The 26,438-nt window shown below is 47.4% G+C and overlaps 1 protein-coding gene across 1 annotated transcript; it reads left to right on the top strand.

Annotated features, from left to right (window-relative positions):
- The first annotated feature begins 4,072 nt into the window (after positions 1 to 4,072).
- Positions 4,073 to 25,954, top strand: LOC135817914 (espin-like). The gene is made up of 11 exons (XM_065331215.1): positions 4,073 to 4,731; positions 7,644 to 7,945; positions 8,313 to 8,381; positions 10,341 to 10,495; positions 12,426 to 12,504; positions 16,905 to 17,022; positions 19,590 to 19,650; positions 21,131 to 21,469; positions 22,473 to 23,232; positions 23,850 to 23,887; positions 25,440 to 25,954. The coding sequence occupies exons 1-11, from the start codon at positions 4,451 to 4,453 to the stop codon at positions 25,482 to 25,484; spliced, it is 2,247 nt and encodes a 748-aa protein (XP_065187287.1). The 5' UTR covers positions 4,073 to 4,450; the 3' UTR covers positions 25,485 to 25,954.
- Positions 25,955 to 26,438: the final 484 nt, after the last annotated feature.

Here is a 26,438-nt window from a genome sequence, read left to right as displayed (position 1 = left end):
GTATTTTGGTCACGGTTGTGTTGCTTGTGTTACAGTACATGTACATGAATGACACGTTCATCATGAAGGTATCATTCATGTACATGGTCTGTAACAAAGCAACGCAACAGTGACCAGATACATCACATTTAATTAAAATAAACCAAGGCTAGGGGACCCAGCGACTGAGTGCATGTTCTCAACCCTTGCTGCTCAGGCTGTCCTACAAGCGCACAAACCAACCACACGAATCACGACTCCATAGCGTGAAAGATCTTCAATGCACATGTAGTTACATGTATCTCAAAGTACCTGTAGATCCGTTCACACGTTCTTACAGTATTGCACATAACAAGGTCGTCTCCAATATATTTTGGATCCAGGCGGTGGTATAATTATAGTACGAATGGTGCTGCTCCTCAAATACTACACTCCAAATACCATTCTATCACCTGTGTGCGTCCTTGCAATACGGCCTTCATCTTGAGATCGCTTCAAACTACATCCACAACACCGTCACATGGAGCCTGCATGGACGACTTTGAGGGTGCCAGAGAGAATGTTGTCGCCGAACTCAAGGTCTGCGTTGCCAATAAAATGTGGGTAATTATCGAGCAGACGGAGGCACAAAGCATCCGTCGATTGGATGGAGCATGTGTCAAGTAAATCATAATCAGATGGTTTGCAAGAAAGATTTCCCCACTGTGAGCAGTGGTGGTCGATAGTGTTGCACCCCACTGCCATCGATTTGTTGTCTCCATCCGCATCCTTCCGTTGGTCCGATTCACATAGTAATCGCAATTATTAGTACGCACCGTATTGCTCCTAGCAGCTATGCTATGGTCCGCCAACATTAACACATCTGCGCATTAGCTGGACCGGCGGGGGCTAGATTCGCTGCGGAAATTATGTCTGAACCATCGACTCTTGCGGATCCTGGGAGACACAGTTGTAGATCATCGCATAAGATGGTGACCTGATGCGCTTTTGTTGCTGGAATTGGTTACCGCAGAATGATCACCAGCTACTGGGTCGACATGCTTGGCGTGAAGTCTCAATGTCCCATGGATTCGTTTGAGAATCTTCATCCGCAGCCGCGCTTTGGATACGATGATGTAACATTGCAGCTCACGAGAGTTTCCAAATAGAAAATTAGAAATACACAGTGGCCTAGTGCCTCATACACAAACACATATGGGCACCATGCTGTGAAGCTTGGACTCATAGTTTCGCCCATACAGCTGTCTAATGGTCGCTTCATGTGTGAAACAAAGAATCTTCTATTCTATTGCCATCATGGTATTGGGCATAAACGTTTGTGTTATTTACGAAGAGATAATACACAAGCAATCGCAATAGTCCCACTCTCACACGCACACATGCTCACCGTCAATTATGCCGTCGTGTGTCCCATTCGGGATGGACACGAGAAAAAAATAATCGCAATGAATAGAGCAAGAGGCGCACCAACAAGTACCATCGTATTATTCTGAAGTGTTTATATGAATCCTTATCATCAGAAGGATTTGAAACAGGGAATGACAGCCATACATGTAGGTGCAGTAGGCGATAGATCATTGCGAATGGTGAGAAGTTCATGGAAACAGACTAAGTTAAAATGGTTGTACAAATAGAGGCAGACTAGGGAAAGAAAAAGCAGGTGACACGTGAAATTTATATCAAGCAAAGAAAATGTTAGTCAACAACCAATTGCACCGTGAGTATGTTTGTGTTGTCTCTGTCTGCATACATGTAATTATGTTCGTATCGGGAGTGGTGTGCCTCAACTAGTGCATTTACATTAGTTTCTCACTGTCCGCGGTAATCTACCACGGTGACAACAGGAATTTACTATCGCACTCGTATTACTTTCATGTCAGATTGTCATTCTCTTTTGTCAACTTGCCTGAAATGCCGCTGATGAGAAGGATTTGAAAACGCTCGGGAAAACGATTCTGGGATAATGCCATTGTCTGTAGGGAATCCACCGATTGTTCGAACACTACCCGCCAAGGGCTAGTTATCGTTGCGCCTCTTACCCTATCCAGTGCGATAATTGTTTCCCCTACAATGTAGCTTCTTTGTATTTTATGAGATGTTATGGCCTCGGGCGGTTATACTAGAAGAGGGTGGCTGCTCCTAACGTTGGAGTCGTGTTTCCGCTGCGACCTACTCAAGACCGCTGCTACATCTGGAGCATACGAGAAGCTTGTCAAACCGTCCACTCATCAAACCTGCAAAGAATTCTTATTAAAACAGGTATGTAAAGTTATCCAATGTACAATGTATCGCTACATACATGTACATGTATGTATACGCAGTCATGTATGTGTGCCATCGCCGGTAGCTAGGGCCCGGCAGATTCTGCCGGCAGAAAAATTGGCAGAATTCGGTACTTTTCTGGTAAGTTTCAAGCATGTTTGGTATGTGTATAAAGAAGTGGAGCAGAATTCGAGGAATTGCCCGCCATACGGTTTGTATGGTTCTCCCAATTTCACTGCTTTTCGAGCAGAATCCGCCACCTTTTCGAGCAGAATCCGCCGGTCCCTACGGGCGGTAGCTCGGCTTACTTTTAAAAGCTCGTAGCTGTACTGACGAGGCCTAGATGGCCGGAACAGCTACATGTACATAATTGTAGCTGTCTACAGCATTGGGTATACATGTACTCGTACACATGTACTATTGTACATGTACATGTACATAGCTTTGAAATAGTCACGCTATTACATTGTATATAATTGCTTAGAGATTACATTGTAAAATTGCGCTGGATCACCATGCCTGCGGGTCCTTCAGGTCTGACAATTTGACACGCTGCTCTTAGGGTAAACTTCGTTTAAAAAAGGGGGTGTACCACTTCACCATTAACTTTGTAGTAAAAAAACCACTGATTGCAATGTGTGAGTGAACATCTCGGAGCAGCCCTTCCCGTATTCCTGGGTCCCTACCTACAGTGCACATGTACACATGTACATGTATCTTGTCCATGTGGTAAGTCATTATTCATGATTGTTGTGACCCGCAGCATATCCAGAATACGTCTATGCTGCTAAAAGTGCCCTGAATCGGTCCGTTAAAATTGGTCTAATGACAACAGTTCCAAAGTGTGAGCTGGAGATAGCAAAACGAGAATGGAGGGGTCCGTCCAATGAGGGTGTAAATTGTAATGTACAGTGAAACCTGTCTAAGACGACCGCTCAAGGGACCTTCAAAACGTGGTCTCTGTTACCAGGTGATCGCCTTATCCAGGAAAATGTGGTCTCTGTTACCAGGTGATCGCCTTATCCAGGGTCAATTGACTGGAAATAGCATCCCTTGGTCCTGGTTCCAGTGGTCTCCTAGGACAGGTGGTCGCCTTGTCCGATTGGTCGCCTTGGCAGGTTTTACTGTACCGGTAAGACGGATGAAAGTTGGAGGGCCAGGCATGCTACATATAGATTTGAACTGGGGTCCGCTGGGCATTACGAATCGAAAGGTCAGTTAGAATTCAATACTGCCTATATGTTGAGTTGAAACGTTTTCACACTCGATCCGCAGTGTAGAATGTACCCGACTGTGCAGTACTACAGGACCTGAATAGGACTTGTTCGGGGTACGATCATCGGCATTGAATTCGTGCACGGACAGTGGCGCTGCTGCAGTGCTAGCTGCAAGATGGTCAATCGCCTGCTCGGGCAGTTCAAGCATGATTATATTTTTTTGTTTTGTTTTTGTTTTGATGCTGCTGCTGTGTGTGCGTGGAGTCTCGGTGGCCGTGTTTACTGTTACGTGTTGGGGTGGACACCTACATCATGTACATGCTCGCTACACTGTACACTGCTCATAAACAATTGAATCACTACTCAGATCCGTCTCAATATTTGTGTACCGACTCCGTGTATTCCTGACCTGTCGAGGACATGAGATCTCGGCATGCTAGATCTACTGAGTCTGTCATGTATCGGAAAAAAGAGGCGAGCACTCCAGACTTGGGCGTGCAGCGTAGATTTCGCTTGGCAGGCTGACTTCTATAACATGCATAACGTGTCGTGGCGCCACAAAGCACATTCGGATCTGTCTCGTACTCATACCGGTAGTCATAATCTGATAGTGATACTCATAGAGAGCTAGCCTGTAGATTCTGATGACCGAGAACATCATTTTTCAAACATTTCCTCTTCAACCTCCTCAGCTCAAATAGCCAGCTTCTTCTAATGCACACACCGTGTGATTTGGTCTGCTAGGGCTAGCAGCGTAGCACACCCCTCAACAGACCAGTGCCAGAGGGTTGGTCGACATTCAGCACAAGCCCACTGCCCGGGAAAGGGCCGCACGCCTTTGGGCAGAAGGTGTGAGTTCTGTTTATGTCTGGCACTTGCAACATCAACAGAAACTACGGTGCGCGCGAACAGCATCGCGAAGGTGACCATTCCGCCAACGGAGGTCAAAAGATTGGCCGAGACTGGGATAGCTTGCCGCTGAACACTTTTGAATGGAGCGCAGCAACAGCTTTCTCTCTCGGCTGCGGGGTTCGTTCCGCAGTAAGCGCCCTGGATCCGCTACGCAGCTCCTGGGAGATGCTGACCTCGAAGGCGACGGATGCGCACAGTGTCGAGCCAGTGCGCTCATAGCGCACAGAGCTGCCTATTACGGCCATGTTGGTTGCCTAGCCTGGCTGGAGAGGGAAGAACCCGAGAAGCTTGATAGCGTTGACCGAAATGGAGCCACCCCGCTGCTGCTGGCCATTCGCCAAAATCGAATCAAGGCAGTCAGGTTAGTCGGTGTCGGAGTTGCGGCACTTTCTTGTTAGCTTTTTGTGAAAAAGCACTGAAAGGAGGTTGGGGGAGAATGTTCTCTTCATTGAGGTTTTCCACAAAGGGCCATTCAATGTCGAAATGGACTCGCCCAAGGCTTACAATTATAGCGTTGGTTGGTTGGATTTATTTAAAGTCGTACAACAAACAGGCATATCTGCCTCCTTATAATATAATGAAGACGACTGACTTCTGGCAGTAAAACAGCGTGACGTAAGCCTTGCGTCCATTGTCACAAGGTGCTTGCGAGATAGCTTCCCTCAGCCAGGTCTGGATACACAATGTGACATCATGTATATCGCAGCACGGTCACGGAGTGGTGCTGCACAAGCTCGTTGCCATTCTCCTCCTACTCTGCTCGCAGTACAATCATGTACTGCACTGATGTCTGCCTCACATCAGTTCTATCAGCGCACACACAATAATAGTTATCATACTTATGGGCAGTAGCAGCAGAAGCAGCTGCGGGTATAGCACAGTGGTCTATATTTGCAGGACCGCTGGAAGCAGTCTTTGATTGGTCCGGCTAAACCACAGCCTTTCATACAGTTTGTGCTATAGCGGATAAAAAAACCTCCTCAGCAGTGAACATGCATTGGTTGCCAACAAGTTGGTCCGATGATAACCTAAACAACCGGACCGGTTCCAACGAGCCTGATTTGTAGTCATGAACGCAACAGGAAAGCATGAAACGTAGATGTTCATCAGTTTCATTGTATGAACCCAACACAGTCACTTCTTGTAGATGAACTATGGCCTTGACTGGACCTAGATTCACACTGTCTAGTACATGATTCTCAAGTACATCATCTAAGTGAACCTCTCACATAATAAGATTATGGTAGAGGCAACGGTTTCAAATAGGACATAGGTTGCAAACCGGAACGGACTCAATATTCACTTTTTCTCTTGGTATTTTGATTAGAAGACATATGTCTCAGTGAGACTACGATGTGTTATACTGCGAGCCAAAATTTCATGGCTCTGCGACGACCAGAAGCGCCATACCAAGCAGGTGAGTTTTTGACGTGTTGCTTCGCACTGCGACTTGAGTTTTACGACTTTCGAAAAATCAACTTCTTGTCGCAGGTAAACAGCGGCTCGGCTCTCGCCAATAAAGCACTGCATACCAATCAAAACTAATGGAAGCACACACAAGGCTTATTGTTACTCTGTACTGGCCGTCGTGGAGCGATAGCAATTACCTAATGTCAGACCCAGAGTGAATTTGACGGGCACTCTAAAATCTGTCCGATTTGGAGCCACCTCTGATTTGGAGCGAAACATTGGGCAACTTGGAGGCAATGGGTCAACACAAAGGAGTGGCTCAGTTCGATTGACTCTGGCCTCGGAGCAAACTTCAACATGCCAGTTGCCTTCCACAAGCATATTTCAAGTGAACAATCAACGCTGATGATCGGTTTGGGTATATACAAATTTGGCTGTCAGGCCGTTCCGGTATCGAACCGTCGCCTCTACATGGGCATTTGCACTCACTGCAATTTTCCGAAATACACACAGAGACGTAGCTCAGGGAGCAAGAATAGAGGGGAGAGAAGGGAAAGCACAGACAAAGAAGGGCAGTTAGTGCGGATATGGGCTGCAGATAGCAGCTGTGCGGCAGAGGTGCAGCGGACTCGGCTGACCAGTGGCCTCAGCCTTCCGGAAACCTGCACGCACCCTCAGGGAGGGGGGGGGGGGATGAGAGAACATAAGGAAACTATGAAGGAAGCATCAAAGTCAATGCGCCCGAATTCCAAGCAGGTATACACTTACATTGCTGTTCCTCATACTAACAATACATGACACTGGAGACTTTCATGCACCACTCTCAGGTCACCGTAAAGCCCACAACATTCCGACTTGTAAACCATTATTGTTATCCCTCCATTAGTTGTGCGATAAGAACTGAGATGGTGAGCCAAGGAAAACATTGTAACATTGAGATCCTAGTCAGTTTTGTGCTCGATTGTGCACGTCTGACTGTTCAACATCTGGTTTACAGTCCATTCAGAAAAAGATGATATCCTAGTTTTTGGCCATAAACGGGTCAAATTTTGAGTTTTCGTCTCAATGTTTTTGGCAATCCCCCAATGAAATGCTCTTCCAATTGTGTTTTTGAAGTCTATTTCACCAAAGAGCAAGCCATGACAAGAATAGGATTTCGGCCAGGTTTTGCCCCCAACGCACTGAATTGGGAAAATCTTCCAGGCCGTTCACACCACTTGCATAACAGTACATTTGCGGTTCGAACCCCACTTGAGGTACCTTTTTTGGACCCTTTTTCAAGTTTCGAATCTTGCGGCACTGCACAGTGTGCCACAAAATCGCCAAATACGGGAGCTCTCCAGAGCCAGCGCTCTTTTCTGAATGGACTATAGTTGGTGGACTCGATTGCATAACTTGTGCCTACATTTCTCCATGTTACAATTTTCTCCATTAGTTGGTCAGCATTGAGTGTGACATTTTAAAATTCTTGAAGGGTTTTGTATTGTTTGGAATAGCAAGACATTTTGATAACTTCTGTAACAAGTTTTTTGTTGTGAAATTATGGAATGTAGGTTGTAGAGCACATGACTGATTCACAACACCTACCGTATTCTCCGGATTATAAGCCGCACTTTCAACACTCAAAATTCACCCAGTACAAGAATGGGGGTGCGGCTTATACTCCGATGATCAAAATAACAGTCATAAAATAGGGTAGATGTCTGTATTTCGCGGCAAAAAAACGGGGTGGGGGCACGGCTTATACTCCAGTGCGGCTTACACTCCAGTGCGGCTTACACTCCAGTGCGGCTTATACTCCAGTGTGGCTTATACTCCAGTGCGGCTTATACACCGGAAAATACTGTACTCTTGTGCCTGCAGCTGGATCCTCACACACTGTCCCAACCAGAGCCGACAGAAGGCGACTGGCGGGGAGACACCTGTGCTGGTGGGAGCAGCTCAAGGACGTCTAAAGTGCCTGGAAATGCTCCTCGAGTTCGAGCCCAAGGTCAAGGCATCGCTGTCCGAGGACATCGATAGCGGCGGCCTATCGGCCATTCATCTGGCAGCGCTGAAGAATCGCACCGACACGGTCGCGTGGATACTGAAAGTCCTCGGCAAGACGTGTGTCATACACCCAAGCCGTTCGGGCATCACGGCGGTGCACATTGCTGCAGCCTCTGGTAAGGAAACTGCCAGGTAAACTATTCTCCCAAAGGAATTTGTCACGCCCGTACTGGACATGTGCAATTGTATGTTGTGAACTCGCTTGTAGCATGGGCTTTTGTGGATAATGCTCGAGAAATTGGTAGATTCTGCTTCAAAAGCAAAAAAAATGGCAGAACCATATAGAGCTGATGATGAGCACTCCTTCGAATGTTGCTCTTCTTCTTTATCCACATACCAAATATGCATAAGCCTACTAGCAAAAGTACAAAATTCTGCCGGTGTTCTCCCAGCATTTTCTGCCAAGCGGTGTTGTAGTGTGTCATACTCTAACTGAGCCATGTCGTGTGTTGTCCTTGTTCCATGTCACCTCCATACCCTTAGGCCATCTGAATATCTTGGAGCTGCTCACAAAGAAGGACAAGCGAGGCGTGTTTTATGTGGACTCTGCAGGTAATGATGCACGGTGCTCACTGTCATGTTCAGATCGTCATTCTGCACATCGTCCTGCGTCTGGTTGTCTCATTGGGAATTGTTGCATAAACAGGATTGTAATTGGTGGTGATGGCAGCCACTTCTACGGCTTATGCTGTTTGTCATGCTTTGATGGCTGATTGTGATGTTTGCTATGCTGTGGTGGATGATTGTGTTGTTTGCTATGCTGTGGTGGATGATGGTGTTGTTTGCTATGCTGTGGTGGATGATTGTGTTGTTTGCTATGCTATGGTGGATGATTGTATTGTTTGCTATGCTGTGGTGGATGATTGTGTTGCAAGTTTGCTATGCTGTGGTGGATGATTGTGTTGTTTGCTATGCTGTGGTGGATGATTGTGTTGTTTGCTATGCTGTGGCGGATGATTGTGTTGTTTGCTATGCTGTGGTGGATGATTATGTTGTTTGCTATGCTGTGGTGGATGATTGTGTTGTTTGCTATGCTGTGGTGGATGATTGTGTTGTTTGCTATGCTGTGGTGGATGATTGTGTTGTTTGCTATGTTGTGGTGGATGATTGTGTTGTTTGCTACGCTGTGGTGGATGATTGTGTTGTTTGCTATGCTGTGGTGGATGATTGTGTTGCAAGTTTGCTATGCTGTGGTGGATGATTGTGTTGTTTGCTATGCTGTGGTGGATGATTGTGTTGTTTGCTATGCTGTGGTGGATGATTGTGTTGTTTGCTATGCTGTGGTGGATGATTGTGTTGTTTGCTACGCTGTGGTGGATGATTGTGTTGTTTGCTATGCTGTGGTGGATGATTGTGTTGTTTGCTATGCTGTGGTGGATGATTGTGTTGCAAGTTTGCTATGCTGTGGTGGATGATTGTGTTGTTTGCTATGCTGTGGTGGATGATTGTGTTGTTTGCTATGCTGTGGTGGATGATTGTGTTGTTTGCTACGCTGTGGTGGATGATTGTGTTGTTTGCTATGTTGTGGTGGATGGTTGTGTTGTTTGCTATGCTGTGGTGGATGATTGTGTTGTTTGCTATGCTGTGGTGGATGATTGTGTTGTTTGCTGTGCTGTGGTGGATGATTGTGTTGTTTGCTATGCTGTGGTGGGTGATTGTGTTGTTTGCTATGCTGTGGTGGATGATTGTGTTGTTTGCTATGCTGTGGTGGATGATTGTGTTGTTTGCTACGCTGTGGTGGATGATTGTGTTGTTTGCTATGTTGTGGTGGATGGTTGTGTTGTTTGCTATGCTGTGGTGGATGATTGTGTTGTTTGCTATGCTGTGGTGGATGATTGTGTTGTTTGCTATGCTGTGGTGGATGATTGTGTTGTTTGCTATGCTGTGGTGGGTGATTGTGTTGTTTGCTATGCTGTGGTGGATGATTGTGTTGTTTGCTATGCTGTGGTGGGTGATTGTGTTGTTTGCTATGCTGTGGTGGGTGATTGTGTTGTTTGCTATGCTGTGGTGGATGATTGTGTTGTTTGCTATGCTGTGGTGGATGATTGTGTTGTTTGCTATGCTGTGGTGGGTGATTGTGTTGTTTGCTATGCTGTGGTGGATGATTGTGTTGTTTGCTATGCTGTGGTGGATGATTGTGTTGTTTGCTACGCTGTGGTGGATGATTGTGTTGTTTGCTATGTTGTGGTGGATGGTTGTGTTGTTTGCTATGCTGTGGTGGATGATTGTGTTGTTTGCTATGCTGTGGTGGATGATTGTGTTGTTTGCTATGCTGTGGTGGATGATTGTGTTGTTTGCTATGCTGTGGTGGGTGATTGTGTTGTTTGCTATGCTGTGGTGGATGATTGTGTTGTTTGCTATGCTGTGGTGGGTGATTGTGTTGTTTGCTATGCTGTGGTGGGTGATTGTGTTGTTTGCTATGCTGTGGTGGATGATTGTGTTGTTTGCTATGCTGTGGTGGGTGATTGTGTTGTTTGCTATGCTGTGATGGATGATTGTGTTGACCTACAGGTACAACACCTGTGTACTTTGCCGCTCAAGAAGGCAGGCTGGAGTGCATGCGGCACATGGTGGAGAACGTGAAGGCGGATGCGATTTCGCGCTGTGACGATGGCATGACGACGGTGCACTGCGCTGCACAGGGGGGACACCTGCATGTTGTACAGGTACAGCCAGCTCCACTGATAACAAACTCGCATAATTGTAACAAATTTTGGTGATACAGCGAACCGTTGTCCTGAATTTGTCCATGATGTCCCAGTTTGAACCCACAGTGTAGGTGCGAACTTGGACTATAAAGAACTATTTCTCCTGCACAACGGTGTTCGTTAGATTAGGAGTCGACAGTAGTTTATGTTATTACCTTTTCTCCAATCCTCCACTGGCTTTCCAGCGCACTGACTCTCTTGGTGGAGTATGCACTCACAGCTCCGAACGAAATTTATTCTCATTTTACTCCACCATGATGGATTTTCATCATCCTGGGCTCGTTGGAAAGATCAGGACCAAACGAATCCATCCTGGCAGCTCTCAGCTCCCTAGACACATCAGGGCCACTTCCACGTCCTCTCCAAACTACTCCACCGTGCCTCGGAACGGCACAACAACTCAATTTTACATTCTTGTTCGGATTGTTGCCCAAATTCAACCGATTTTCACGATTAAACCTGCGCTGCAAAGCTGAGATCCAAGCGCTTCATTTGATGTCACGCATGCGCCGTGCCAAAGGGAAATCCCCTGGCACGCTCCTCAACAAAAAGAAATCATGAACAAAATATTCGCGTTCCCTCTGGCCCGTGATTTCCGTGTTCATCTAATTCCCGCTCGATGAATTCTTATCCTATCCCCGGAAAGATGAGGTCAAGGCCTTTCCAACGGTGTATTGATTGTCGCGATGCGTTCATGTTTGACGAAGTAACGAAAGTTTGTACACTGGTCTATGCACTGGGATATATCGCGCGGATTTTTTTGCGAGTTAACTCTTACGTAGTGGATCAGGTCATGCATAAAGCGCGAGTTAACTTGTACTCAGCACGCAGAGGGTTAACGTGAGGAATGTGTGCACTGACTGGTTTGTGGTCTATTTCGGGAAAGAATGTGCCTTGGTTTTTCAATCAAATTTTGAAAAAAATCGGAAAAAGGTTGGGAAGACGTTTTTGGCCAGGTTTCACGGAATTCCAGGCAGTGCTCACTTCACCCAGTGTACATAATGAAGAATCCAAACTCTCTTTGGACTATAAATTTGATAGTCAGGCTTCGAGTCGTAATTGTCAAAAGGCTTATGCAGCTTGGATTCACATTACGTAGTCTGAAAGGACTATTGAGGAGCCAATCGTGTAAAATTTAGTTGAAACTTCAAGCATGTGATTTTTTGGCACTGAAGATACATTCCCTCTCTAATCCGGCACCTTTTGCTACGGCGTTTTCTGCTGGATTAACGAGGGTGCTGGATTAAGAAATCCTGCCCTCTGACCCGGCCCTACCAAATTGCATCCATGTATCATATGTTCTCAATTGTTCTCCGGGAATATACACAGTGATAAAGTGATAAAGTAAAACAGAGAACATGTTCACATGTACTCTTGCACACACACGCACACACACACACACACCTGAAAATTGGCAGGACACTACTCCTTGCTAAAATAAGAAAGTATGGTTGACTGCCGTTGTCTCCTGGACAAGCCTAGCCTGGCCTGGCAAGGAGTGCACCTGTACGGTACGCGATTTACGACTGCCGGATTATGAAATCAAACTACGTGCAGTTTGAGCGATTCGTTTCAAAAAGTCACTGCCGGAGGCGGAATTCAAGTGCCGGATCAAGATGTAGGAATTGAACGAAAAAAATCGGTTTCGTCAGAAAGTGCGCCGGTTGGCAAGGGTTCCGGATAAACAAGTGCCGGATTAGAGAGGGACGACTGTAATGGCAAATTCGAAATCTCTCTACTCACTCTGTTCCTGCTTGAAGTAAATGTTTGCGACCGTTCGTTAACTTTATACAGAGAGAAAAACAGCTGAAGCGTTCATACGTAATTTTGGATGTCATCTGTTGCTTCTTCATAGGCTTCCTGTGGTGTTGTTACTTTGCGTGCACAGTGGTTGGTGACAACTCAGGGAGAGGAGGTCGTGCTGGCGAAAACACAGGACGGTGCAACACCGGTTCACTTCGCTGCTGGTAGGTCTCCATAAGCATCATGCTTTGTACACTTCATATATTGTACACACACACACACACACACACACACACACACACTACTACTACTACTACTAGCAGCATGACTGCCCAGAGGGGCAAGTGTCACCCCTATGGAAAGGGGACCAGAAAACGGGACACGGATCACAAGCAGGACCGCGAATGTCTGGCTAGGTCCTGCTGCCGGCGGAAATTGTGTTTACAACGTGGGCAGCTGAGGGGCAGAGCTGCTCTCTCAGCAGCAGATGGTCTCGCACCACGATTGCAGTTGTGACGCTTGAACCCGGCCGCAGAACGGAAGCATCGCTGACATGTTGGGCAGTGCTGCTGGCAACAAGCTGAAAGTGGCACAGACAGACTGACTGTTGGTGTAGGAGAACTCGTGACAGGCTGGCATCGATGAACAGAGTAGCCACCCTTGCTGCGGAACCACCTCTGGCAGTTCTGGCATTGCACTGACCCACGCTGGAGCTGGATGGGAAGCCGTCTCTGAGTGGTGCACTTGTGCCGCGTCCTATCCGAGACCCGTGAGAAGTTCCGGTCACACACTGCGCAATGCACAGACTTGGGCATGGTGGAGCTCGACTGAGGGGCAACCCGTACTTCCCTCCACTGTTGGCGGTCCTGAGCAAGGATGAACCACTGAGATGGCTGTTGCAGTGCAACCTTGAGGTCGGTCATCACCGTGTCTTTCCACCGTCGCCGGGGACCACAAAACGGCCGAGGCACAGGCAGCCACCCAAAGAGGAGTTGGAGGGGGGTGCGATCCTCATCCATACGCGCAACGTGCCCAGTCCATTCCAGACGCCGATTGCGGAGGCGTGTAGACATCAGTACTGGGTCTCCCCAACGGTTCCGCAGGTCTGTGGATGACAGCCGCTCGGACCACTGACGAGGCTTGGTGATGCTGAGGACAGTCCGGATGCATTGATGGTGGAATTTATCCAAACTTCTGATATCCCGTTGGAGTGGGGTCCAACACTCTCCGCCATACAGTAATATTGAGGAAACGCAGGCCATGTACAGGTGGCGTTTACTAGAGAGGGACAGAGATCTGTCAGTGAATACCTTCTGGAGGGCTCCGAAGGCCTTTGAGGCTTCGGCAATACGGCGCTTGATGTCGGATGAAGAACGACTGTCAGGGGTCACTATGGATCCTAGGTAGGTGAACTTCGGCACGGCTTCGATAGTGCCAAGGGGGAGAACGATGTCAGCCGAGTCTTCAGCAGAGACCCCATGGCCCGCCGTCATGATCTTCGTCTTGGCGATGCTCACAGTTAGTCCAAATTCTCGGGCAACACTACAGAAGAGCTCCACACCAAACTCAGCATCACTACGGCATTCAGACACGAGAACGGCATCATCAGCATACTCCAGGTCACTAACAGACAGTGACTCGCCAGCCCTGCGCGATGATGAGCGGGGGTAGAGTTGGCCATCGATGGAAAACTGGATGCTGACAGAGTGACTACGACCTGCATCCTTTAGCCGGGCACGCCATGTCTCAACAACCGCCCCGAAGTACAGGTTAAAGAGAACGGGTGCCATGACACATCCTTGTCGGAGACCATTAACCACAGGGAACTCATCAGAGGTGGAGTTGCCAACTCGGACCGAGGCAGAGGTAGAGGTGTGGAAAGCCTTAATCAGGGCCACTAGCTGTTGCGGGACCCCAAGTCGGCCCAAGGCCACCCAGAGAGCAGCGCGTGGTACAGAATCGTACGCCTTTTTCAAATCCACAAACACACAGAAGAGCTGCTGACGATGTTCGTATGCTTTCTCGATTAGCTGGCGGAGCGAGAAGATGGCATCAACACAGCCCCTGCCTGGCCGAAAGCCGCTCTGGGACTCTGGGAGTTCCGACTCAGCCAACAACTGCAGGCGATCTTGAATCATGCGGCCACACACCTTGCCAACAACATCAAGAAGGGCAATACCCCGCCAATTATCACATTTGGACAGGTCGCCCTTCTTGGGAACAGGAACCAACTCGGCATCGCGCCATTCCTGCGGAACAGTGGCCGTCGTCCAAGCAAGTTGGACGAGATCCAGCAATGCGTCCAGGGAATCATGGCCACCTGCTTTCACAAGCTCGGGGACTATACGCGAGGAACCTCCAGCTTTGCCATTTGCAAGGTGTCTGATGGCGACGACAAGGTCTTCCATTGTTGGTGTGACTGCCAGAGACTCGTCAGGCTCACGTTGAGGGATGTTAGCAACGGTGGAGGCATTGAAGGTACTGGGGACATTGAGCAAGTTCGAGAAGTGAGTGGACCAGCAGTCTTCCTGCTCCTCCAAAGACGTGCAAACTATGCCCTCAGCATTACGGACCGGATGGATGGTGACGGATCGGAGTCCCGAATAGCACCGTTGAATGTCTCGGATGGCGGACCAAACGTGCTTACCACTAAATTTGCCACGCTCCACAGTGCTAGCTCTCTGCTCCAACCATGCACTCTTCGCTGCACCAACTGCGGTACGACATCTACCTCGGACATCGAGGAAGCGGCGGTGGTCCGCTGGCAGCTCTGATTGACGCCACTGTTGATGGAGGCGTGTGCGCTCAGCAAAAAGAGGTTGGAGGATGTCTGCTGCTGCTAGGAACCAGTCTGGTTGTAGTCGAACGGGTTTGCCCAGGTGTGCCTCAGCGCTGGAGGTCAAGGCAGATTTGTATGCCGACCACTTGGCATCAACGGTATCAGCTGGCCCAGACGATTGCAGATGGTGTTGCACACCGGAGGCGAATTGGAGCCGAGTAGCCTGCACGGCATTAGATTGTTCGTCGGTCATACCAGGGCGGGTCATGAGAGCTTGGATATTAAAGCGTGAACGCCGTGCTACTCCGGTGCGAAAGTTGACGGTGTACGACAGACAGAACGATAAGCATACAAGATTGTGGTCGGTACTACACTCCGCACTAGGGATAACGCGGCAGTCTGTGCAGGCTAGCAGATCTTGCCGCCTGACAATGGCATAATCGATACAGTGCCACTTCTTCGACCGTGGGTGCTGCCATGTATACTTGTGGATACGCTTCTTGGCAAACCAGGTGTTGCACACAGTGAGGCTGTTGCATGTCAAGAACTGGAGCAGTTCCAGTCCAGCGTGGTTCGTTTCCCCTATCCCATTATCTCCACAAGTCCCATACCATGGATCAGCACTCTGGATGAGACCAACCCGTGCATTGAAGTCGCCAAGGATAATCAATTGTTGACTTGGTGGCACTGAGTTTACGCTCGCTTGCAGGGATGCAAAAAATTCATTTTTGGACTCCCTACTTGATCTGAAAGTTGGAGCGTAGCATGCAATCACATTGATCCAGGTGTTTTTGTTTCCGTGGTGGACGAACTTCAACTTGCATTGTGCAATTCTCGACGATACCGCCGTCCATTGGTTTCCTCCTGCCGAGAAAGCGTTTCGTGCACGGCCTCTCAGGACGATGCAGACTCCTTCTCCGCGTTTGAAATTTTCAGATGGTACGGGACGTCCAGACGACAACACGATCGAATCCGCGACATTGTAGATCTCAGCTCCAAACCACTTCGATTCCTGAAGTCCAGCCACTTCGATGTCGAGTCTCTTCAGCTCATTTATGACGGTATTGATCTTCCTGTCCTCGACTACTCTATGTCCAGACGCAGCAGTTTCGATTGGGCCGTCAGCATTCACGAGAGTTCTGACATTCCACGAAGCGAATTTTAGTAGAGAATCGCTTCTGCTGGGGGGATCCTGCCTGCGACAACGTCGCCCGTTTTCTGGTTGCTGAAAAGCTGAGGATGGTAGAGGCGACATCCGAGGGGTAGCTAGCCCACTGCGGATGGAGGACGGAGAGCGGCGCGCCAGTGACAATATCAAAATTTAAATTGTCCTGGAAGACGCGCCGTGAGCCTCTCCGACCTGTATTTCTATCTGGACGCCAGGGGCTCTCCTAGCAAGGCTAGGAGAGCCCTGGGGGGGCGAGAACTAACTTAGGGAGAGCTCCAAGTAAGTAGAAGACGGGAACTAGACAGAGCCTCAAAAGATCAAACACACACACACACACACTACTACTACTACACACACACACACACACACACACATACATACGAGTGTACGCGCATGCACATACAGACACACACATACACACACACACATACGAGTGCGCGCGCATGCACATACACACACACAAATACACACACACACACACACACGAGTGCGCGCATGCACATACACACACACACACACACACACACACGCATGCACGCACGCACGCACGCACACACACACACACACAATTTGGTAGGAATATCACATACACCTATTACTGATTTGTCCAGGTCCATGGTGTAATGACTGGCTGTGCTCTGTTTGTACGTGCGTCAATGTGTTATCTTCGGGTACAGCTATGGGCCATGCTGAGCTACTCGAGTGGATCCTCTCGTTGCCCAAAATTGGCGAGCAGGCGCGGAACACAACCGACTTGGACGGCGGAACACCAGCTCATGATGCAGCAGATAACGGGTGAGTTTCAACTGAACGCCCGGGAGAAACTTGAAGCAAAAATGTACACAGTACTATTCTTTGCTCTGCTCTGCATCTCTTGACCGCAAAATGTGTTGTACTTGCGCACACGCACATGGCGTTCCTACGGGCACTGAAAACTCAGTCTAATTGAGTCTCAAGCCAACTGTGATTGTTTTTTTTTGCACGCATGGCATTTAGATTTTCGGTACTGAGCCCCCGTCTTGGTCCAAGGAGGTTGCACTGCACCTGTTGTCGGTTTTTCCCAATCAAAGTTTCTCGCCCAGTGCGTCGCATTGGTGGCATCACTGTGTGTAACACTGGAACAGCAACAGCACTGTGGCTTCAGCGTGAAATGATCAATTTTGGAGCCCACATGATGGGGGAACAGGGTGCACATAGAGTAAGGCCTCCTGGGACCACAGTCATGCATTATTACAGTATTATCACATGGCACGTGATTGTTGCCCGTACTCCAGCGAATCAGCACCTTTCGCGCCGCGGGCAATAATATGCGATATTGCCCGCAAAAAAATAGTTTATTTGCCCGCAAAAAAATAGTTTATTTCAGTGATCGCGTGACTAGACTGTACTACGAGTCTACGACGACTCTGTAGACTGTACGACTCTACGACGTGTCGCAGTGTATCATTGAGACGAAGATGGAATTGTTTTTGGAGATGGACGTCCCGGCAATGGACATGGCCTCGGACGTCTGCCGTGTGGTGCTTGCAGGGATCATTTGTTCAGTCATGTTGGCAGCCTGACCGTCGGTAAGCTTGTGGATAAGATTCATTTCTGCTCGATGTGCACATGTGGTACTGTGATCACAAACAATTATTTGAAATAACACAAATAAATTCAACTCAGCATCGTGCGTTTTCAGATCCTCGAAAAGTCACTGCCTGTGTGTGGTCTTCATGTGCCACGCATAACTCTTACCAGGGTCATCTGTCCTCTGCCTTCACCTTTGCTTGAACAACAAACACAACAATTCAGGAATGTTTTGCAATGAAAAATACAGCTATCTGGAGCTGATAAAAAGAAGAAAAATTGTCCTCAGAATTACACACCAGGGAGTCGTCAAATACTTGCAGTACTGTATTTGACACCTTCCTGATACACATGTAAACATGAAGAAACTCTTGAGTGGTAGCACTCTTTTCAACTGAAATTATGATTCTGCTGTGTTTTATTGTGGTTGCCATGTCTATTGCCATGACGATGCCGTGCCGGCACTTTTTTCTGTCTCCGTCTTTCAGTACTGTATACTCTCTGATGGCCTGTAGCAGACTTTTTGTTAGGGTGTAGGAGAAATATCTTCATTTTTCCTGTTTTGATAATGATAGCACATCAATATACATTGTGGTCATAATGTGTTGGCATTTGGGATAGTTTCAACAGCAGCCCAATGGTCTGCTCTGTGGGCCATGTGATAAATTTGTTATCGCATGGTTGCTGCGGGCCTTATGGCATATTATTGCCCCTCGAGGTTAGCCCTCGGGCCTACGGCCCTCGGGCTAACCTCTCGGGGCAATAATATGCCATAAGGCCCTTGCAACCATGCGATAACATATACTTAGCCACATAGGACTGTCCTAAAGGAGCGAGTGGCCTCTGTGTACCAAGCACCCGTGAGCTCTTCAGTCGCACTGCGCATAGTGATCATACTCCTTCATGGCATGAGCTGATGAACTACAGGCATTCACACAGCATACCACATTGTCCTGTGTGAAAGCCTACCTCGTACTTGAGAAGTATTACCAACCTGTTTTGAGTACAAGCAGAGTCTCAAGACGTACTATCTTTATCACAGTCCTAATCCAGTGGCTTGTGTTGACTGACATTTTACAGTACTGTAAATACTTGGAGCATTTCGAGCACTCTTGGCGCGGTTTGCAGCTCTTTATAAAAATGCTTTGCTTCACGGAAACGTATTTCATTGCGGAGAGCTGCGCTTCGGCCCTCTGAGCTGTGCCGAGGAGCTCTAACAGAGCGAAACAGTTCCTGTCCACAGATTTGAGTACTGTAAATATACAAAATTTCGACGCAGCAAAATTTCAGCATTTCACGATTTTCGACGTTTGGGAAGCGATTTATTTTCGGCACGGGGTTAATACATCACCAAACCTGATGTTAGACATTTCATCAGCGTTTTAATTTCGGCTTTGTGGGTCGGTGCCGAATACTAGTATAGCCAAATTTTTTTTTTAAACTGCCAAAATGTTGTGTGAATTAAAAAAAAAGTAACCATGCCTGATTTGAATAGAAGACTTACCCTCACACTGGCTTTTACAGGAATACATGCTGTCGTTATACGCAATACATCAGAGTGTGAAAAGCTGAACACTGAAGGTCGGAAAGACTTGAACCTTGGCAGCAAAGTACATTTCAGTGTGCAGAGTCCACATGAGCGCGTTGAAAAGATCATACCACAGTTTTGAAGTGTCACATTTGTCAGTAATGCAGAGTAACTTTAAAGGCCGGGTCGGCGCGGCAGTAGTATGCATCTTAGATTGACAGATATCATGTTGTGTGTACTCCTCCTATGTTGCCTGTACGTGCAGTCAGCTACAGTGTCTGGTCATACTGAAGGCACACGGAGCTGATATGTCAGCAACAGATAATGTGAGTGAATGCCTTGAATTATCAAGCGCAATACCCCAGGCATGACCGAAAGCATAGCCAGCAATCGCATGTCATCACGTACATTGAAAATCAACATAATTTTTCGAATCGACCTTTTTTTCAGGATCACTTTTCAACGAGGACGAAGCAAAGTCGGCCGAACGAAGCCTAGAGGAAGAAAATCACCCTCTCCACTTCACCATCACGATACTGACATAGATACGAGATGAAACAACTAAAAAATCCACAAGAAAATTGTACGACCATCATCGCGCTGACTTTGGTCTGACTTTGGTCTGAGAATTTCTATCACGATCAAAAATGTACGAGGAGCACTCAAAAATAAGCAACAGACGTACCTCTATCGCTCTCTACTCCTTTTTCAAGGCACAAAAGTCGACTCTCCACTTTCAAACCAGGAACCAGACATACCAGTGGTCCTTTTCAGCTGCTCCACGAGCGCAGAGCAGCATCCATTCCAGAAAAAGAGCTAAAATACGAGTGAGACTGCATGCCTGAGTACATGAGTACATGTATGAGTACATGCAGAAAATAGTCAATTTCAGCGTTTCTGCTCCAAACAGCAACTAGCTTCGACTAGAAACAAAGATTACACCAAAGGATCAAACAACAACCATTTTCTGCAGTTTTTTTGCAGATGGCTTCCTTGTGCTTGGCCCAGCACGCCAAAAATCACACCTCGGAGGAGTACAAAAATTACAACTCTCAGATGTCCTCAATTGCTGGCCATGATAGAGATCTAGTTTAATATTCTGCCTTGCTACTGCTCTTTGACCCCTCCATACTGACACATGTTACCATGAGAGTCATACAATGTCACCCCCCCCCCTTCACTCTTGTAATAATCAATACGACTGTCCTGAGGTGACATCTCAGTGTGAAGTGTGCTGTTGTTCCTTGCTGTGTGCATTGTGGACATTCTTAGACATGTTTACTTGTTTGCTTGTCTGTACTAACTGTGCGCTAACGTGAAAATTGTCTGTATTCACGAATGATCATTACTTCATAGCATGAAGTTATTACGCGCCAATTACGGTTACTGCCCGCGCGCGCCCATGATCATTGCAATGTTAGCTTGCATACGTGACGTGTGGTTTGCTACTTGCAGTTGCAGCATTAAGAGAGACTAGTTTCTTGGTGGTTCGACTGACGTGTGGTTTGCCGGTTGCCGGTTTTTCTCTTACTCTTCGTACTACTGGGCTATTTTCCCATTTGACTTTGCAGAGTAAAATATAAATAAAAAGGAGAAGGACAAAATGGTATAAATTTACGACTAACTGCCAGCCAACGTAAGTAGTTAGTCGTAACTAGTACCAATTTGTCATTCTCCTTATTATCCATGATTACATTGGTTCATAATATAATCAAAACAATAAGATTTTGACGCCAAACGATTTCAAATAATAGTGATTTAATAGCATTGCTCATGTTCTATTTCCCAATGTATCTATCTACACAGGATGGATTCACTGCCGTCGACCTAGCCGTCAACAGTACCGATAGCAAGTGTCGCGAGTGGGCCGCCGATATGCTACGACAGGCCTCCTGGCAGAATCGTGCGTTCCGCGATGACGAAGCCGAAGAGATTCACGCCTCGGCCGCCGCTGCAGCAGCGTCGGCCACCTCGTTCACTACAAACGATGGCTCCCCGGCACTGCCACCCAGAGAGGACATGCCGGGCCTGACACAGGATGACCGTGCCAAGTCGTCATCGCGTGAAATCAACATAGATGAAGCCGTGTCTGAGGCAGCCAAAAAAGACGCATTACAGAGAGCAGGCACATTACCAAACCCACAGGTAAACTTCAAAAGTATAATTTATGGATGATTTACGATATTTGAAAAACTAATTAGATTGAAAATCAAAGGCAGTACGAAATAGCTGGATTGAATGTGGGTTTTTCATGATATTTTGGTACAATTATGTTTTTACTTGAAGATAGTTCTATTTTGTTCTGAGCATTATCTCATGGTATTTCTCGTTATTCTCTTCCCTGTCCCCCTCCACACTCATATACGCACACTTCTTCCTTCCTCTGGTTCTGTGTGTCTCTGTCTCTATCTTCATCTCTGGCACTGTGTCTTTGTCTGTCTGTCTGTCTCTCTCTCCGTCTATGATCTGTCTGTCTCTTTTCTCTCTTTCTTTCTGTGTCTCTTTCTCTCTTTCTCTCTTTCGTGCTTTCTTTCTCTCTCTCCCTCTTTCTCTCTCTCTGTGTCTGTTTTCTCTGTCTTACTCTGTCTCTGTCTGTTTCTCTCTCAGACACACACTAACGTTATCTGCCTCTCCGTCTGTTTATCTGTCTGCCTGTCTATCTGTCAGCCTGTCTTTCTCTGTGTCTCTTTCTCTCTGCCTCTCTTGTTATACCTTGGGCCTTGTTACTATGACTGATACTAGTAGCTGTGACTGGACAAATCCAACAAACATCTTCATCAGAATGTTCCTAGCTAACTGTAGTCAATGAAGAACTACCCTACCAGTGTTGGCCCATAAATGATTCCAATGACATGTGAACTGATTTGTTATTTATCGTTCCTCTCTCTCCCCCCCCCCCCCCCCCGCTCTCTCTTTCTCTCTTCCTCCCTCCCCTCTCTCTCTCTCCCTCCCTCTCTCTCTCTCTCTCACTCTCTCTCTCTCTCTCTCTCTCTCTCTCTCTCTCTCCCTCCTCCTCTCTCTCTCTCTCTCTTTCTCTCTCTCTCTCTCTCTCTCTCTCTCTCTCTCCCTCCTCCTCTCTCTCTCTCTCTCACTCTCTCACTCTCTCTCTCTCTCTCTCTCTCTCTCTCTCTCTCTCTCTTTCCTACAGAGAACTCGTATGCCTCCCAGTCCACGTCCGGGGAAATCGACAGACAAGGCCGGTCACACGGATACCCCGTACGCTGTTCCCATGCGCTTGCTCAGCAAAATTCGTAGCAACACCGTGGGTCACAGGCCGGACAAGAAGCAAGGCAAAGACATGGACCACAGCGAACTCAGAATGATGATGTCAAGCGGCCATGAGGAATTTGGCGACGAAGAAACTTCATTGATAAACCGAGGGGCAATTGAAGACACAGACGGAGGGAGTCCTTGTGTTGCCGCTGCCAATGACTCTCCGGACGTTCCACCCAAAACTGTCGACTCGATGGTACTGCTAACGATTGAGGATAGTGATGGGGAAACGAAGAGCATTCATGATTCTGACAACGCGGAGCAGACCGGTGGCGGACCGACGCAAGAAGATGAAGTTTCTGACAGTGCGGATGCAAGAGCCCGTTCTGCTACTCTTCCCGCACGGTTCAATCGTCTCAGCACAGCATCAGACAAAGCTGCTGGTAGCGACAGGGAGTCACCGCTGCCCATCCGCGGCAGAGCTCTGTTCATTGAGCCAAGCCCAAGCTCCCGGATACGCAAGCCCTCGCCCTCACCGTTGCCAGACGCGCGTGCTTCGCCTCTCATGCAACGAATTCAGATGGCGAAACCCACGGATGCAGGACGAAAGCTATTCTCGTCCTCAGACAGCTCTGATGATGATGATGATAAAAGTGTTCAAGATGATATTCCAGCAAGTCAGGAAGAAGTCAAAGGTAAGCGTTTAGCAAACCAGCAAATCAGAAAAGATTTTGTATGCGAAACATGTCTTCTGTTTTCATGAAGGCCCGTTCGCGTGCATATTATCTTTGTCTGTGTAAAGTGCTCACTAACGGTATACCTTCTTTGCAAAAATGTGGGTTTAATACAGATTTCGTACGAAGCCTCGGCATTTGAAAAATACAAAATATTCCTGATTTGCAGCATTTTATTCAGCTGAATATTGCGAACTGTGAAGCACTCGCTCGAACCGCCGCAGGCACAAGCTTGCTAGACTATTTGCTATGATCGATTACATTTTCACCAAGCCTTCCAGTATTGGCCATCACCTGTGTGATACCACAGCCACCGAATGATCCTCAGTACAAAAGTCACCGAATGATTCCCAGTACAAAATTCACCGAATGATTCCCAGTACCAAAGTCACCGACTGATCCCCCGCACATATAAACTTTCCTACAAGTAATCCACTGCCAACCTCCCGTGGTATTTCACATTCTAGGTTTCTTATTTTACTGGAGGTGGCAGAAAAGATTTTAAACCGAAACACAGGCTTTCTTTGCAGAAATCTGATTCAAAATACTTATTCCGTGTGCTTTCGGGTTTTCTGTAGGTATTTTTTCCAAGGCCACGCAAGCTACCAAGCTCCTGGTAAGCATGCCCATGGTCTATAGCTGTTGCAGTCAGACCTCGCTTATCCGGTCCTCTTTTATCCGGATCCCCCGCCACCCGGAAGAAAATCGTTGGTTACCGATTTACAGCATATGCCATGCATACATACAGTATGTGTGTTCGATTATCCGGTTCCCTCGCCTATCCGGATATTTTTGTGGAAAATGGATGTGTGCGGTTATGCGATGTCTGCCTGTAGTATCTATCAGGCACTAAGTGCAGAGGTTATTGTGCATTTTGTCAGGTAACTGTACTTGGCAATGTGCAGGTTCTGTGAAGGGGCATCAGAATTATGTACTGAAAGATGCATACAATGCTGTGGCAATGTTCATGCACCTGAGCGGGCGAGTTGTGTATGTGTGTGTGTGTGTGTGTGTGTGTGTGTGTGTGTGTGTGTGTGTGTGTGTGAGAGAGAGAGAGAGAGAGAGAGAGAGAGAGAGAGAGAGAGAGAGAGAGAAGGAGAGGGAGAGGGAGAGCAGAGGCGTCATACACGGTACGGTCACTGCGGTATTGACCGTACCACTATTTGCCCCAGGTTCCCTGTGAATCAATAAAACACACTGATCTGGGCTCTAATTTTCCAAAATTTTCGGCTTGACACCCCCTCCCCCACGTGCAAATTGTACTTCACATGGCTGATCGTACCACACTAAAGTACCTCGTCCTCTTCGGTAAATCTGAGAGGAGAATTTAGTGTATTGAAAGACAAGTGTCGAGTCAGGTGGGTCAGCGACCCGGTTGGGGGTACTTTGAACAGTTTCAAATAAGAACACTGGGTCGCTTGTGAACCGGTCAGGGGTACACTCAGTATCAGGAGTAGTAAAATACCAGGTAAATTACCACTTACACGTATATTTACTACTCCCTGCTTAGTACACATGATGACGTCATGTCAAGTACTTTTTGTGTACTTCGAGATGGTAGGTCTACACACTGATTTCTCGGTGACACGTTGAAGGTGTGTGCAGGCTTGCATTGATCATACTTGCACTGTCCATCGTGGAGTAGTAGCCTCCTCCCCCCCCCCCCCCCCACACACACACTATTGAAAGTATCCGGCTCTGACCCGGTTGTAAGAGTTGCGCCTGGTACACGTGTACCCGATTTGTTTGAAACTCTAGAGCAGACACTGAAGACAACGATGTGCAGCAAGTCAAGGAGTGAGGGGGAGGGGGAGGGGGTGATGGAAGTGGCTGTGCTTGACATGCTAGCTTTGAATGGCAACCAATAAAGAACCAACACCGTGGACTGAGCTCAGAATCAGCTTCATAGTGATCATAACCATGCAAGGAAAGAAACGGGTCCGGTCATTGTGTATACGTGAGTTGAAAAACATGGTTTCTCTCAGCATTTGTTTTACGGTACAGTGAGACCATGAGAAGCCTGCATTGGGGCTTCAGGTTCTTACACATGCGCTCTTTTGCCATCCACACGCACATCTGTACATGTGATATCAGTTCCTCTTCACAAGACTTCATGGTGAGGTATTCATATCCGTGTGAACTTTGCTCGATTCTCTCTCCAATTCTAGGTTACGTCCAGCTCAGAGTCGAGCTCTGCTGACGAATCTGATTAGATCCAGCGCCTAGGCTCACCATTTGACAGCGGGCACAACTAGCCGCCGTGCAAACGTACTGCTAACTGCTATTGCGATGATCACAAGAATGAACAATAATCTTTTTGTGATATTTGTAATTTTATGACCTGCACTAATATCGTTTCTGATATTAAAATAGTTTGACGGTTGAATTTACCGGTCATTCAGCTGCGGAGGGCATCCCTCAACAGAGGACACAGCTGAACTATACGGCCGCTGCACAACCAGTTTGCCACATAAATCCTAAACTGTTGGTTGTAGAGTGATATGACTATGAGCCTTAACACCATACATCCTTGGTTATTTACCCAAGATTTGATTTCGCATTGTAAACAGTGTACATAAACTGCTGGCTGCTCTATTCGATATTGACTACCATCACGTTTTAAAAATGACACTAATTAATTTTTGGGGATTTCCCCTTACTCGTGAATAGTAAGTGAAATCTACTCAAAGCTAGCTTGCTGTAATGGACAAGTAAACCTTCTGTCCCCCCCCCCCCCCCCCCCCCTCCCTTCGTGTGGATAATCAGGGTGATGTGTGGGGCATGTTGTGGCATGTTGAAGAGAGTGTATCATGTTATCCAAGTGCGAAGTGCCATTGTTCCGTATATCTGAGGGCCAAAGCGTAGGTGTTGTGCGGAGTGCCGAAACCCACCGTCGGCGTGGGAGACGACTAATGCGCCGATCAAATCTACACTGGTCACTGTGGCATGTGTACACTGGTCGATGCTCAGTACATGTATTCTGAGCTGGAGACAGAATTATTACACTGCAAAATGTGATGTGATGCCTGCGTATGTCCAAGGCTGCATTTTTGTCATTGAACTTGGAAATATCAGCCTCACGCATGTTCCTGTGAAATTGTCGAGAGTCAAAAGCGGACACTTTGCTTTGATTGGTACAACCATGATTGGCGTTGCTGACTGTGCTT

The sequence above is a fragment of the Sycon ciliatum genome, chromosome 5, assembly GCF_964019385.1.
Source record: "Sycon ciliatum chromosome 5, ocSycCili1.1, whole genome shotgun sequence".
In the NCBI taxonomy this organism is placed as follows: Eukaryota; Metazoa; Porifera; class Calcarea; order Leucosolenida; family Sycettidae; genus Sycon; species Sycon ciliatum.
The sequence above is the reverse complement of the archived record's forward strand: the minus strand, read 5'-3'. Positions and strand labels throughout refer to the sequence as shown.

Coding starts and splice junctions, on each gene's coding strand:
- LOC135817914 (XM_065331215.1), top strand. CDS start 4,451: ATGGAGCGCAGCAACAGCTTTCTCTCTCGGCTGCGGGGTTCGTTCCGC. Junction 17,023..19,589: donor CATGATGCAGCAGATAACGG/GTGAGTTTCAAC, acceptor CTGTACGTGCAG/TCAGCTACAGTGTCTGGTCA. Junction 23,888..25,439: donor CGCAAGCTACCAAGCTCCTG/GTAAGCATGCCC, acceptor CTCCAATTCTAG/GTTACGTCCAGCTCAGAGTC.